We start from the raw sequence: 16,690 nt of genomic DNA on the forward strand, positions 1-16,690 counted from the left end.
ATGAATTTCACTTAATAAAGAATATTTTAAAGATAAAACCTTTTGAATTAGTATGAATTTGAAACTTTTCTTCCTCACATTTAGCCCAGATGAGCAGCATCAACGGGATAGTAGAGGCAGGGAGATCAGAGTGAATGATGAAAGTAGTTGTGAATGTTTTTTGGGGGAGGGCACATCTAAGTGGAATGCTCCAGTGTAGATTTTAGGGCATAAGAAAAGCCTTCGGGAGCCCAAGGTATATAAAAAGATTACAGAAAAGAATGTGGAAGGCAATAGCCAGCTGACTGCTTTATCTTTGTCTGAATCTGTCTTGTGGCTAAGGTTCCCTACAACTAATATTCTAGTTTAGGTACATTTTTAGTTTAAATAGTCTTTCGTGGATTGTTCCAGTTGACAACCAATTGACATCAGTGTAGTAGTTGATAGTTTCAAAGATCTGTAATGGTGAGTATAACTATTTCACTGATACAGCCCCTTTCTTCTTGGTCTGTAACTCTTTTACATAAATATTGTATATTCAGCATGCTGTTCCAGATATCATTTATGGCAAAGTAGGGAGGCACCGTGTGCCAGTTAGGCACATGCTCAGTGATAATGGTGGTAACCTGCTTATGTCTATCACGTAAATTTGATAATTTCAGTTCACCAACCAGTGTGGTAATCTAATTTACAGCTCTATAGATTATTGGATTGGAGGTGGGAATTTTCAGTAGTCAGCCTTTTGAAATCATTGACAGTACCTTGCAGTTTCTCAAGTGCCATCCAGTCCATTTTATTCTATTTCTCTCTTCTATTCTGACTCTATCTGTTTTATCTACTTCATTTGTTCACCATGCACTAACTTGGTTGACTTAACCATGCAGCTATAGATCATGATAAGAGGGACTTTGTTTTTTCCGTGAGGAATTAGTTCAGTTTGTTAAAAATCACCATGGATTTCATTGATGAGACTTAGCAGGAGAGTATTTTTTTTTTTGGCTTGAAATTTATCCCCAGTGTTTAGCAGAGTGCCTTAACAAGTAATCCTTAACAAATTATTCTTGGCCTTATTTGATGTTGTTAGTGTTAATTTAGTACAATATCTGTTAATTTGGAGAACCCAACTACCATTAAGATAACTTCTTGTTTGATTCTATGGCAGCAGATCTACAACACTGGGGAATAATGCCTTGATGAGCATGGTCTTCTTGTTTAAAAAAAAAAGAAAAAAACAAACTTGTTAACATGAATTGTCCAAAATTATTTCTGTTGTCCTGGCAATTGTCTAGTACTTGTGAAAGTAACTTCTTTTTTATTATTCTTTTTATTTTTTCCAAGATTTTATTTATTTTGAGTTTTACAAATTTTCCCTTAATCTTACTTCCCCCATCCCCCACAGAAGGCAGTTTGTCAGTATTTACATTTTTTCCATGATATACATTGCTCTAAATTGAATGTGATGAGAGAGAAATCATATCCTTAAGGAAGAAACATAAAGTATAAGAGATAGCAAGATCAGACAATAAGATAGATTTTTTTTTCTAAATTAAAGGTAATAGTCCTTGGTCTTTGTTCAAACTCCACAGTTCTTTCTCTGGATACAGATGGTATTCTCCATTGCAGACAGTCCCAAATTGTCCCTGATTGTTGTGCTGATAGAATGAACGAGTCCATCAAGGCTGATTATTTCCCCCATGTTGCTGTTAGGGTGTACAGTGTTTTTCTGGTTCTGCTTATCTCACCCAGCATCAATTCATGCAAATCCCTCCAGGATTCCCTGAATTCCCATCCCTCCTAGTTTGTAATAGAACAATAGTGTTCCATGACATACATAAACTCACAGTTTGCTAAGCCATTCTCCAGTTGAAGGGCATTTACAGGGCTGCTATAAATATTTTTGTACAAGTGATGTTTTTACCCTTTTCCACCATCTCTTCAGGGTATAGATCCAGTAGTGGTATTGCTGGATCAAAGGGTATGCACATTTTTGTTGCCCTTTGGGCGTAATTCCAGATTTCTCTCCAGAAAGGTTGGATGAGTTCACAATTCTACCAACAATGTAATAGTGTCCCAAATTTCCCACAACCATTCCAACAACGATCATTGTCCTTTCTGGTCATATTGGCCAGTCTGAGAGGTGTGAGGGTGGTACCTCAGAGAAGCTTTAATTTGCATTGTTAGAGTAACTTCTGAGGAGTTATAAAGATTCTGCTTTATTCATTTAATGTTTTCTTAAAATTTATAAAAATACACTGAATGTCAGCTTATTGAAAGACTTGTAGATATTTAGCTTGGAGATTATTCTGGTTGCCTTTGCCCCCCCCCCCCTAAAATTTGGTTATTTGTTAAAAATTTTTTCACATTGATTATTGGTAAAACTGATTTTTAAAAAAATTCAAATAATTATGCTTCATTATTATCTATAAAAGAAGAGTGAATTCTTGTCTATTTATAATTAATATATAGATTCTTAAGTGCTATATTTTTTTGGGGGGTATACATGCTAATTTAGGAAGGATGAAAGCAGTTTATAAAAAGAAGTCTTTAAGTAGGGTAGTTTAATCCATTAACATTCAAGTGTTAAATTTTTAAGTTAAATTTCACTTACCTTTGGATTTAAGTAATTTTCCTTTTTGTATAAGAGTTCCAGCATTAATTCTTTACTGCTCCATTCCTTATCCAAGCTTAAAGCTAATTAAGGGTTAATTTTCCCCCCTTAGTTTTATAATATATAATGTAATATTTTTTCCTTTGTTGCAGTTTTTTTGACCCAAAGAAAAATAATCCAGGAGGATATTCTTTTTATTTATACATGCACACGTACATATACACGTACATATACATATACACATACACATACATATACATATACATGTATACACACATATCTTCCCTAGTATATTTTTGGTAATTATATTTTATTGTTCATTAATGTGTATGCTTAGAATAAGGAATCAATAAGGGGTGTTCATAGACATTAAAAATTATATTTGCATTTTTATCACTCAGTATTAATACATGGGCATTCATAGTTCTCATGTAAATGACAATGTTTTCATTCATGTTTTTGAAATAAAATATTTTGAAGATGTGCTTAAATTCATCCCATATTGATTCCTCTCTTAGGTCCAAAGCTTTACCATTGTGGTAGTAGTTTGAAAGTCTCTAAGACTAATAAGATAAACATCATGTTCAAAATCATATATCATATTGTACCCTCTCCAAAGAATTTTGTAAACACCAGGACTTAAAATCACTGATAGAAAATTTTATTTGTCTTCTCTCTACCCTTTTAATCCAAATCTTTAAATAATTTTTTTTAAAAGAAGCAAAATTAGAGAATAAGTAAAACTTATTGGGCAGATTTATATTTTAAAATACAGGCAAATGTATAAAAACTCTTTATATACTAGAAACTTTGTATGAAAGTAAACTGGTGCTACTTTTAAAAAATTGCAATTATTGATTACCTGGTAGAGTTAACATTGTTTTTATCTTTCTTTTTTTTAATTAAAAAAATTTTTTTTTAGTTCCAAATTCTCTCCCTCTCTCCAGTCCACCAACCACTGAGAAGGCAAAAAAAAAAAAATGAAACCCCTTATAAATATGCATGGACAAGTAAAACAACTTTCCACATTAGCTATTTGCATGAAGTTAAATGGTACTATAAAAATGATTTCTGTGATGTTTCTTTATTAATAGCTTCATGGTTATATGTGAATCAGTCAACCAATAAATGTTTATTAAATCCCGATTATAATGCTAAAGCCAAATTAGTTTTTTCCCCTCAAAGAGCTATATTCTGTTGGAGAGAAAACAAAATATATGCACCTACATGTGTACAAAGCAGCTTTGGCTCTTATTTTGGTGATGTTAGGCAAGTTACCTAATCTCACTTCACTCATCTATTAAAAAGAAGGTGGGGTAGACCAGATGATCTCTAATATCTCTTCAGTTCTAAATTGATGCTCCCATAGTGAATAGATGAATAAGAAGTGCATTCCAGCTATGGGGACAAGTATAGAAGCACAAGATGGGGAAATGGAACCTTATGTATGAGGAAAAGTAAATAAGTCACTATTCCTGGATTCTAGAATGCGTGGCAAGGAATTTTGTGTAAGGAGACTGGAAATGTAGGATAGGGCAGATTTATATTTGAATTTAGAACTGAGGTGAAACCACTGGAGTTGATTGAGTAGTGAAGTGTGACATAGTAAGATCTGCCTGCTAGGAAAATGACTGCCAGTTGTATGGAGGATGAATTGGAATGGGAAGATGCAGGGTATGGAAATCAGTTAAGAAGAAATTGTAGTAGTCCAGGAAAGAGGTGATGAAAATCTTGAAAAAAAAAAAAAAGTAGGGACCATCCCAAAAAGCAAATCTAATTGACCTCAGTGTTAGTGTGGAACAAAGCAAAGTGGCAAGAACTCAGGGCCTGTGGTGCTGTACTTAAGATGTTGGAAGAGCCAGCCTAATACACTTAGCCCATGACTCACTTAAGGGGAGCAGAAAAGATCCAAGGAAGGCATTTCTTCCTTTTTGTTTTCCAAGAAGCATGGTGAACAGCTACTTATGTAAAGATAGGCAAATGGGAGATGGAATGTTACACATGAGCAATAGCTATTAGATCAGTTTGACTGGAATATAGAGTACATTAAAAGAAGCTATGTTGTTATAAGCACAGAAAGATTGACTGGAGAAAATTGTTTATGAAAGGGCTTTATTTGCTAACTTGCAGAATTTGTATTTTATTCTAGATACATTAAGTGGGTACTATAGAAAAAGTGCAGGAAAGCAGAAGTAATAATTATCTAGAGAATAGTGTTTCCTAATGTATCAGTCGCTCTGGAACAAATTCATATTTTCCCAAAAAAATGTTAATAATAGAAATGACTGTTCATTTATATTAAGTATTGCTGTTTCATTCTTAAAAGCATTCAGATGGTCTTGATCTTTTGTTAAACTTTTTACTGTTGATTTCAAACTGTTTCTTATTTTTCTTTATTTTTCAGCCAAACCAAACAGGAAACTGACCTTTCTTTATCTAGCCAATGATGTCATCCAGAACAGCAAAAGGAAAGGGCCAGAATTCACAAAAGATTTTGCACCAGTCATAGTTGAAGCCTTTAAGCATGTTTCCAGGTATAGTAGAATAATAGTTTAATATAAGACTTTTCCCCCTAAAATTTTCCTGTTTAGATTATAAAAATGTATTTCTATTAACGCTTCCTTTTCAGTCAGTCAGCCACGAAGCATTTTTAAAATACCAACTACACCCTAAGCACTATACCAGGTGCAGGAGATGCCATAATGAAGACATAACAGTCCCTAATCCTCAAGAAGCTTATATTCTGTTGGGAGAGAGAACATGTACAAGTATATACAAGCTCATTTTAAAGAAAACACTTTTCTATTTCAGACTATTGATAAATACATAAGGGTGCTTTATAGTAGAGTTAGTTGAATATAAATATTAAATCTCTAGATTTTTAATTATTCCTTTTGAGAGGCCAGAAAGTATTGCCTTGCCTGATGATTTTTGGTACTCTGGTTTTTTCCTCCCTCTTTATTTGCTGTCCAAAATATTGAATATGGTGATTGTGTGTTATGATGATTTTTTAAATTTTGACTTATCTTAAAATCTTTTTTATTTTCTTAAAAAGTTTTGAATAATTTTATCACAATTTAAATCAAATACAGTAATTTCATAACAGCTATTATTTGCTTGTATGAATGTATAGGTGTAAGTATGAAACATATAAAGGATTTTGTGCTCATTTCTGAGTCTTGAACAAATATATGAAGGGAAGAACTCCAACAGCTAAGAAATAATAAAGCAAGTAGTTTTAGATAAAGACAGCCCAAATAAGTTAGTCCAAATATAAAGTTCAGTAGTATATTTATTAAGATATAAGGCATATGAAACAAGGAAAGAAGAATCTTATGCCATAAAAGTTAAGATTTAGTGTAGTACAGTAGACTCTTAAAATGTTCTTATGGTATTTATATTATTTTTAAATCTGTTCTAAATTGCTGGCCAATTTAGAAATTTTGTAGAATTTAAAACTACTACTAAGCTTTTTCAGATGCCCAAAGCATCAGATTAATTAACTATTAATATTCTGTTTGTTTTTTTTCCTTCAGCGAGACTGATGAAAATTGTAAAAAGCATCTTGGAAGAGTGCTGTCTATTTGGGAAGAAAGGTCTGTTTATGAAAATGATGTATTAGAACAACTTAGGCAAGCTCTCTGTAAGTACATATAAATTTATCATTATTTTATTCACAAAATAGCTTTTTATGAAAATAATTAATTTTTCTTTAAATCAGATGGCGATAAGAAGTCCAGAAAGCGTTCATATGAACAGATAAAGGTGGATGAGAATGAAAATTGTTCAGCTCTGGGATCACCAAGTGAACCTCCACAGGTAGATAGGATCTCTTTCAAAAGAGAATTCCAGTATGTGGGTAGCGGTCTCAAAATTTTTGTTTTGATTTTGCGAGGCAGTGGGGTTAAGGGACTTGCCCAAGGTCACACAGCTAAGTAATTACTAAGTTTCTGAGGTCAAATTTGAACTCAAGTCTTACTGACTCCAGGACTGGTGCTTTATCCATTGCGCCACCTAGCTAGCTGCCCCGAGTTTTAAGCTTTAACAACCTAAAACTTTGACATCTTAAAGCTGCACGTCTTAGACTTCTGAAACTGCCTATATAATTGCTTTACATTTTTGTTTTTAGTGACACTCTTCATTGAATTGACTGTGATAAATTGATTTTATAAACATAAGGCTAAGGAAAGATCCTCTGAACTAAAACTAAATAAATATCACATATAACTATTAGGATTTTTGTTTACCACATTTCTTATGTTTACTTGAAAAAATAAGATTCAAATTCTCTTGGAAAAAATGAGATGTTGTGAGACAGTTTGTTGTATCTAATTAAATGATACTTCATTAAAAGTAACATTGAGGGGCGGCTAGGTGGCGCAGTGGATAGAGCACCGGCCCTGGAGTGAGGAGTGCTTGAGTTCAAATTTGGCCTCAGACACTTATAATTACCTAGCCATGTGGCCTTGGGCAAGCCACTTAACTCCATTGCCTTGAAAAAAAAAGTAACATTGAAGGGGTGGCTAGGTGGTGCAGTGGATAGAGCACCAGCCCTGGAGTCAGGAGTACCTGAATTCAAATGTGACCTCAGACACTTTAGTAATAATTACCTAGCTGTGTGACTTTGGGCAAGTTGCTTAAGCCCATTGCCTTGGAAAAACAAAACAGTAACCTTGGGTTGTACCTTTAAGTATTTTTATATATCATTCAATATTTAATCTTTCCCTGTGTACATATGGAGCTTTATAAAGTGTTTGATCCTAGCAGACCATACCATGAAGTTGAATGGCTGTTAAATTAATTTTAACCATATTAGTCTTGTCAAGTTTTTTGGTTTGATTCTGAAGTTCTCTGCTTTTTCAGACTATAGATCTCATTAGAGCCTTACAAGAACTTGAAAATGCAGCCTCTGGTGATGCAGCAGTTCATCAGAGAATCGCTTCTTTGCCTGTTGAAGTCCAAGATGTATCTCTACTAGACAAAATAACAGGTAAGAAAGAATGATTCTGATTTTTGAATAAAATACAAGTCACAACTTTATTTTTAATGTTACCTACTTGTTTATTATTTTTTCTTGTGTCTCAGATAAAGAATCAGGAGAACAGCTTTCTAAAATGGTAGATGATGCATGCATGCTGTTGGCGGATTACAATGGTCGATTGGCAGCAGAAATAGATGATAGGAAGCAGCTAACTCGAATGTTATCAGATTTTCTTCGCTGTCAAAAAGAAGCCCTTGCAGAGAAAGAACATAAGCTGGAAGTGCGTAATTCTTTAATTATTTGAAACATTTAAATTAATATATTTGTTTCATGGGTTTTTCCCTGTTTAAACCTTTAGGGCCTTAAATTAGATTCTGTGAATTTTTTGTTTTTATTTATGCACAAATATTACAGGCCATGCCCTAAATTTGTCTCTTCCTCCATTAATTGGATTCTCTCTACTTGAATCAAACCAGGTAACTTAAAGGAATACTCTAAAACTTTTTGACTAGTAGCATTCTATTCATTTTTACAGGTGGAAGACCATGCATTAACAAAACAACTTGTCAGACATATCATTTCAAAATGAGTATCTCTTTTTCTCTCCTGGAGCAAAAATCAGTAGAGAGATGGGACTGATGTGAATATTTATTTTAATAGTAGTAATTTTTAAATTACTGCTTTTATCAGCTAGTGGTCTTTTATGTAGTTGATTTAGAAATGAAAATAATTTGTAGCTGTAAATTTTATTAAGATTTATACAATTTGACCTAGTTCAATGTATCAGAACTCCATTTTGGGGGTAGGGGAGAATTTTGGACATGGTTTGTAATCTTTTAGTGGTTAGGTTTAGATGAAATGTTTTGTTATAGTAGTTGCGTAGTTTAATAGTTCTAGATTTAAGAGCAATTACCTGTAAATTTTTGAATTTCTCTTGACACTTCCTGAATTCAGTTTTGATTTTATCTTCTATTTGAGGGCTAGTTATTATTATATATCTTCTTCAGGTGCCAGTGAGAATAACTGAGTTTTTCATCTTTGGTGACAGTGGGAAGTGAGAATTTTCCCCACATCATCCAGATTAGCAGTGATGAGTATGGTAGTTAGTCTCAGATAGGATCTGAAATAAAGCACATTCAACATTCTACATCCCTTTCTATTTAGTCTTCAGAACAGCATGTACATGATATCTAGGATCCACAGAGACCATTAGTAAAATTCCATAATCATGACATTTAGGATACAAGGGATAAAAAACACAAGGATACAAGAGATGAGAAATTTGAACGCCAGACAGATCTATTGAATTGTTTCTCCTGGCTTCACTTGACCTCTACTGATGCACACTATAGGTTTTAGGACCACTGTGCTCACACACACACTTTTACCATTGTGATCAATGACCACACTAACTCTTTATAAGTTGGTTAGCTTTAGACTTTGATAGAAAAGTTAATTGGAGCAGCTAGCCTATATATTTCAGCATGGTTATATTATATTGTATCTCCATTATTCATTTGGCTTTCTTGCAGTCATTATTCATTAGCTATACCTCTGTTTTGCCACTATTTGCCACCATACCAAAAGAAAAGTTGTGATATTTTGGTATATGCCCTACTTACCCATATTATATTTAGAGTTATGGTATTTTAAAAATAAAGGTAAATCTGATAATATAGCAGCTTTTGATATATATATGAATATGAATTTAAAACTTAAGCTAATTTTGCTCTTGCTTATTTTCTTATTAACAGACCTAAGGGTAAGTAGTATCATGCACAGCTTTTGACTTTTAAGTATGGTTTCTTTAACTTCTATCTAGCTTCTATTGCAGGTATTGGACAAGGGCGTATCTTCTAATGATGTCGTCATCCATTAGCACACCCATCCTGCTAAAAATAAATATCAAACTCAAAATCCTGTATTGTCTCATGTTTTTAAAAAAAATGGAAGAAGACATTTTGAATTTTTTCCCTATTACCTTATTCCAGTCTCACTCTTTATTCATTTTCATAGTAACTAGTTATGTGCCTTGGTGGATTTTGACATTGACAACATAGGGGAATTTCTTCAACACATTAGTTTACATTCTTAGCATTCAATTTCTTATCTACCATAGAATTATAACTGATCATGTTAGAATCAAATCCTATTTCCCTTAAACCTTATAACTAATGAAAACATTTTGTTTTTTTAAGAATAAAAAAATCCTAGAAATTAATTAGATAATGTTAATTATTTGAAGATTTATTTTTGGCTAAACTTTACAGAAATGTAAAAATTTTGGCTATTAGATGTTTTAAAAAATGACTTAAAAGTTGAAAAATTTAGTCTAATCTAGTCTGATTTCGTCTAAGAACTATGCTTTTTGGATAGCAATTTTTTTTTGCAAAGCAATGTGGTTAAGTGACTTGCCCAAGGTCACACAGCTAAGTAAGTATTAATTGTCTGAGCTCAGATTTGCACTCAGGTCCTCATGACTCCAGGACTAGTACTCTATCCACTTTGTCACCTAGCTGCCTCCATAAAATATAATTTTAAAATACTTGAATCAAATTAGATGTCTGAAAATTGGATATGAAAGTATAGCATCTCAAGTCTACTGAAAACCTTAGTATAAACCTTAGTATAAAAATTATTTGTTTCTTAAAATTTACCAGGCAAGACTTAAAAAAATTAATAACAATTTAGTTGCATACAAACAGATTATTGACATAGGTATGTCTAATAATTGAATTATTAGGTTTCACAAACAGTATACTATCTTATTCAAGATAGTACCTAAAGTATTAGATGTAAGTCTAGTTCAGAATTCTCTTGTTTGTTAGAAAATATTTCAGAACATTATGTGTCAGTTTCAGGTTAGGAAACAATAGTTTTAACTTTTTGAACTTTTGAGACATGTTTGAAGTTATAACTACATTTATTTTATTTTACTTTTTTCACTTCTGGAAAATTTAATGTTTTCCAGTGCTCTCTTTTGAAAAAGTTTGAAATAAAGATACATGTAATACTCAGGAAAACTTTTTAAAAGGAAAAAATTATTTTAAATACATTTAAACAGCTTTTAAAAAACATAAACACGTGGTTTAAAATAGGTTTGGATTACTATTTTTTTAGTTTGTCATTTTATGTACATGTAATTTTTAAACATTAATATGGCAAAAATTAGGGCAATACTTAAAAATGAGTATTCAGTAACTAATTTTTTACTTGCTCAAAGAAGACAAATTGTAGTTCCAAGGTCAAAGAGTCAGGACACTGAGAGTAGAAAACTGAATCTATCTTTTGGGGTTGTTCTGAATGTCACATACCTGTACTTAGATTCCTCTGGTCCTTCCACTCATCATTTTATCGCCTAAAATTACGGTTTAAAATTAAACTATAAGCATAAATTTGAAAAATTCAAAGCTGTAAAAAAATATTTACTTAAAAATACATATTTAAGAAAAAAATTTTATTCCCTTTAATGTTTTCCATTTGAATACATAAAAGTGTCTATTCTGTTAACAATAAACATTTTTTCTGATTTTACTTTAATTTGCATGTCATAAACCCCTTTCAGTATTTCTTTATTGTTATGCTTACCATGGTAATGAACCACTTTGCATTGTTATGTCTACATTTTCTACAACTCAATGGTTTAGGATTATCAATTTAGAGCTGAAACAGCTTTGGAGTACAGCCCTTTTTGTTTTAAAATGCAGAAATGGGCTCAGAGAATTTGAATGGCTTGATCAGGATCACAGTAAGTATCAAGAGCCAAGTTTCAAACTCTCATCTTCCCCTCTCAAAGCCCAACAATCTTTTTTAAAACATTTATTTTGGATTTATAATTTTCTCCCTAATCTCACCCTACCCCCCTCCCTAAACAGAAGGCAATCTATTAGTCTTTACATTGTTTCCATGTATACATTGATCCAGGTTGAATTGTTGGGAGAGAACTCATTCTTAAGGGGGAAAAAAGTATAAGAGATAGCAAAATTACTTAATAGGATAACAGTTTTTTTTTTTTTTAAATTAAAGGTAATAGTCTTTGGTGTTTGTTTAAACTCCACAATTCTTTCTCTGAATACAGATATCCCAAAATTGTGCCAGTTTTCACATTCTTTACCACCTCAGGGCTAGAAATATTTTTTGTATTTACTTAGATTGGGTTTTAATGAAGACTAATGCTTCCCATTATTTATTTCTCTCTGATTTCCACCTTCTGTCCCTTCTGTTTCCATTTTGATTGAAATACATTTCTGTCTGTTCCTGTGCTTGTTAGTGTGTGTGTGTTCTTTATTTTTTGACCAGTTCAAATGAGTGAGATTTAAGTATTACCCCCCTCCACCCTTCTCTTCCTTGCCTTGTCTAATTAGACTTAACTGATGCTGCTGTTTGTGTTTATAGGACTTCCAAGAATCAAGTTAATTTATTTTAATGAAAGTTCACCCTTAATCACTATGATTCTTTCATGGCGTTTTTATGTTTCTCTTTACTTCTGTGTTTACATTTCAAAGTTTCTATGCAGTGATGACCTTTTCAACAAAAATATTAGAATTCCTCTATTTCATTAAAGTTCAGTTTCCTCCTGGTATGATTATTAGAGACAGTTATCTGTCTCTAATACTGTTTTTTAAGTTCTCTGTTTCTTTTTTAGAAAGGCTGCTAAATGATGAATGATCTGGCTTTGGCTCTTGGTACTTGAATTCAGTTCCTGACTGCTTGAAGTATTGTTTTTTTTCTTTGACTTGGATGGAAGCTTTAGAGTTTGCTTAAGGTGTTCCTTTTGGACTTTCTTACAATAGTTGATAACCATTTTGTCTTCTGGTTCCAAGAGATCTAGTTGGTTTTCTTTTAAGATTTCTTAAAATTTGTTGTCTTGGCTTTTGTATGACTTTCAGCTAGTTCAATGATTCTTAAACCTTTTAAAACCTGATGTTTTCCAAGGTGGTTACTTTTGCTGTAAGAAACCTTAATATTTTCTAGATTTTTTTCATTTTTTTAACTTTTAAAATATTCCTTTTTGTTTGCTAGAGTAATTATAATTAGCTCCTATTTGGTTCATTCTAATTTTAAGTTTGTTCTTTGGCCAAGGTTTTGTGTGTCTGTTCAATGTCAGGCTGAGGCTCCTGACATAAGTATTTGCTTAATACAGGTTTATTTCCTCCCCTTCCTCCTTTGGTATTCTTCCATTACTCTCATTTCATTTTTTTCTCTTCCACTCTCATTTCTACATTTATAAAAACATTTTAAAAACTTGTTTCTTCTCTTATAGGAATTCTAGTTAATTTTGTACTCCATACATGTTTTCCTTTGAGACATTGCTTATTGATCTTTTGTAATCCTTCTTTCCTTTTGGATTTGTTTCCCTAAAATAGTTTTTCATGGTGGGATTTTTGTTTTTGTTTGGTTTTTTGTTTAGGTTTTTTTTGCAAGGCAAATGGGGTTAAGTGGCTTGCCCAAGGCCACACAGCTAGGTAATTATTAAGTGTCTGAGACCGGATTTGAACCCAGGTACTCCTGACTCCAAGGCCAGTGCTTTATCCACTACGCCACCTAGCCGCCCCTTCATGGTGGTATTTTTAAAAATTAATTCCTTCCTATTACAGCTTGGTTTCTTTTTTTTTTTAATTAAAGATTTTATTTATTTTGAGTTTTACACTTTTCCCCCCAATCTTACTTGCCTTCCCCACCCCCTCTACAGAAAGCAATTTGTCAGTCTTTACATTATTTCCATGTTGTACATTGATCCAAATTGAGTGTGATGAGAGAGAACTCATGTCCTTAAGGAAGAAACAAAAAGTATAAGAGATAGCAAGATCAGACCATAAGACATCAGATTTTTTCCTAAATTAAAGGTAATAGTCCTTGGTCTTTCTTCAGACTGCACAGTTCTTTCTCTGGATACAGATGGTATTCTACATTGCAGACAGCCCCAAATTGTCCTTGATTGTTGCACTGATGGAATGAGCAAGTCCATCAAGGTTGATCATCACTCTCATGTTGCTGTTAGGGTGTACAGTGTTTTTCTGGTTCTGCTCATCTCACTCAGCATCAATTCATGCAAATCCCTCCAGGCTTCCCTGAATTCCCATCCCTCCTGGTTTTTAATAGAACAATAGTGCTCCATGACATACATATTACCACAGTTTGCTAAACCATTCCTCAATTGAAGGTCATTTACTTGATTTCCAATTCTTTGCCACCACAAACAGGGCTGCTATGAATATTTTCATACAGGTGTTTTTATCCCTTTTCATCATCTCTTCAGAGTATAGATCCAGTAGTAGTATTGCTGGATTAAAGGGTATGCACATTTTTGTTGCCCTTTGGGTGTAGTTCCAAATATCTCTCCAGAAAGGTTGGATGAGTTCACAGCTCCACCAACAATGTAATAGTGTCCCAGATTTCCCACAACCCTTCCAACAATAATCATTATCCTTTCTGGTCATATTGGTCAGTCTGAGAGCTGTGAGATGGTACCTCAGAGAAGCTTTAATTTGCATTTCTCTAATAATGATTTAGAGCAATTTTTCATCTGGCTATGAATTGCTTTGATCTCCTCATCTGTAAATTGCCTTTACATATCCTTTGACCATTTGTCAATTGGGGAATGGCTTTTTTTTAAAAAAAAATATGACTCAGTTCTCTGTATATTGTTGCCCAGTTTACTACATTTCTTTTGATCTTGGTTAGTGGTTTTATCTGTGCAAAAGTATAGCTTGGTGAGTTTTTCTTAGGGTTACGCCATGTACACATTTAAAGTGGTCCTGCTTTTGCTTTCCTGGGGATGCCGAGTATTATGTTATTCCATGGTCTCAGGGACTATTCAGTCTGGGGATCTGTAAACTTCTGGTGGACTCCAAATGTTCTGATCCAGAACAAAGTGTCATTGTTCATTTGTTCATTAAACAAAGTTCCCATGTCTATTCTCTGCCAGTTCCTGACCTGGCTTTGAAATTGATGAGTAGGCCTGTAGCCTTCCTCCTGCTGTTGGTGTCAGTCGGAAAACTGCTGGGTCAGGACATAGACCTGGAAGCCCCACTTGGTTCTGGTATTCTTCCCCATGTTATTCTGCTATAGGCTTCGGACAGAACTGGAGGCTTCAGAACTGAGACATGTAACTCCACTCCTGGGTCTAAGCCATGTAACTCCTGTTGACTTCTTAATTTACCTCTCCCCAGTGCCTTTCCCTGTGTTAAAATGGTCTCTACAACATGCCCTTAGTCAGATCCCTTCTCCAGTATCTATACACCTCTGTCTCCATACATTGTTGTTTGGGGTTTTTTTTGGCCAGGCAATGAGGTTAAGTGACTTACCCAAGGTCTCACAGCTGTGTGTCTGTCCGTCTGAGGCTAGATTTCAACTCAGGTCCTCCTGACTCCAGGACCACTGTTCTATCCATTGTGCCACCTAGCTGCCCTAACTTGGTTGAATTTTTTTTTTGTGCAAAGCAGTGGGGTTAAGTTGCTTGCCCCAGGCCACACAACCAGGTAATTATTAAGTGTCTGAGGTGAGCTTGTACTCAGGTATTCCTGACTGCAGGGCCAGTACTCTTTCTACTGTGCCACCTAGCTTCCCCTTGGTTGAATTTTTATAGTAAATGTGACATAGGCTGTAATTGGAGGAGAAAATTTTTTTTCTCACTATATAGTTGATAGAACTTTCTCATTTCTTTACAAGCATATGCAGGTAGAATTCTTCGAGAGATAAACACTACATTTAAAAGAAGTTATTTCATTTTGTATTTGGGAAATCAGGTTTTTAAATAAAAAAGATTGTTTACTATATTAATGAAAATTACACATTTTTTGAATCATTGAGAATTTAATCTTGGTTCAACTGAGTAATCATAAATATGTGGTTGATAGAATATATAACTTATTTAATCTCATGCTTTAATGATTGCATTTTCTTGAGGAATTTGTTTAGGAAGTTAAAATGATTCCCAGTGGAATCACTTATTTCAATCAATTTAATAGTAATTAATTTTATACTAAGAAATCTATTCTTAGAATTTTGAGAATATTTCAGGGTGTGTCATTAAAGGAAATAACTAACCTCAGTCCCTACTCAAATGTAGTTTTATTATAATAGCTTTTGAAACTTCAAAGTTTTGCCATATTAACAGGAATTGTATTCAAATCTATTTGAATTGTGTGACTCTAAGAATTGGTAAGTAGTGGGCCAGCATCTAGCCTGAGATACTAAATATTAAGAATTAAATGATAATATTTATTAATAATTAATAAGCATTCAGCGAATATTTTAAGGTCATTGAATTCATGCTTATTTAATTTTGAGTACAATTGTAGTTAGTATTTTGCATAAAAGTCTTGTTCCAAAAAATGGCACATGTTGAATCACATGCTGAAATTAAATGGAAACAAATGTAATGTATATATGATTTGGGAGAAATGTTAAATAATTTAAAAAGATGTTGAATTTTTGATAGACTATAAGTTCAATATTCATCATCAGCCCCCCCATCTCTTCCTTTTCCTTTTCTCAGTATTTCTATTGAAATACTGTTCTCCTTTCCTCCTGTAGTTCAGAGGTTCATTGCCATTTTCTTTAAACTTTCGTCCACACATTAGCCATACCACTTTTCTGGTCAGGAACTTTAAATGGTTGTGCATTCCCTTATTTAAGTGGTTGTGCATTCCTTAAATGAATGTTTAAAATTTTACAATATCCCTTCAGTCTATATTCCTCCTGGTCATTCTCTGCCCTTTCACCATTTGTGCATTTCTCTTTTCTCCCAGTACTCAGTGTGTTTTTTGCATCTGAACCTCCTATTTGCAAAGTGCTATGCCAGGTCTAGCTTTTCTCATTTGAAAAGGCCTCCTGTTGAATCCAGGAATTTGTTTTCTCACAGTAACTTTTAAGGTTATGTCTAAGTAATCATGTCTATTAATGAAAATTTCAAACTTTTATGTAGTTTTTAGGTAACCATGTATTTACATTTACCAGAGAATGACAAAGTTTAACGTTAGTTTTTTTTATAGTTTAAAAAAAGCTATATTAGTACTCATTCAGAATTTGTGGCAGTTCATATGACAACTGAACTTTACACTTTCTGAAATCCTTTTGCTAGCAAAACTTAACAGTGTAAACTGAGCTTTTAGCAGGAA

The 16,690-nt window shown here is 33.3% G+C and overlaps 1 protein-coding gene across 4 annotated transcripts in view; it reads left to right on the forward strand.

The window, feature by feature from the left end:
- The window catches only part of RPRD1A (regulation of nuclear pre-mRNA domain containing 1A), a 96,992-nt gene that overhangs the window by 32,200 nt on the left and 48,102 nt on the right, over window positions 1-16,690 (forward strand). Inside the window, exons 2-7 of one of the 4 annotated variants that reach the window (XM_074199902.1) lie at window positions 4,992-5,121; window positions 6,124-6,230; window positions 6,309-6,406; window positions 7,451-7,577; window positions 7,673-7,848; window positions 9,391-9,487. In XM_074199902.1, coding sequence (XP_074056003.1) covers window positions 4,992-5,121; window positions 6,124-6,230; window positions 6,309-6,406; window positions 7,451-7,577; window positions 7,673-7,848; window positions 9,391-9,447 — 695 coding nt within the window. In that variant the 3' untranslated portion in view covers window positions 9,448-9,487. Of the gene's footprint in view, window positions 1-2,366; window positions 4,262-4,991; window positions 5,122-6,123; window positions 6,231-6,308; window positions 6,407-7,450; window positions 7,578-7,672; window positions 7,849-9,390; window positions 9,488-16,690 lie in introns of those variants that run through there. The other 3 variants (XM_074199903.1, XM_074199904.1, XM_074199901.1) reach the window with 3 other exon arrangements.

Source organism: Macrotis lagotis, chromosome X, assembly GCF_037893015.1.
Source record: "Macrotis lagotis isolate mMagLag1 chromosome X, bilby.v1.9.chrom.fasta, whole genome shotgun sequence".
Classification (NCBI taxonomy): domain Eukaryota; kingdom Metazoa; phylum Chordata; class Mammalia; order Peramelemorphia; family Peramelidae; genus Macrotis; species Macrotis lagotis.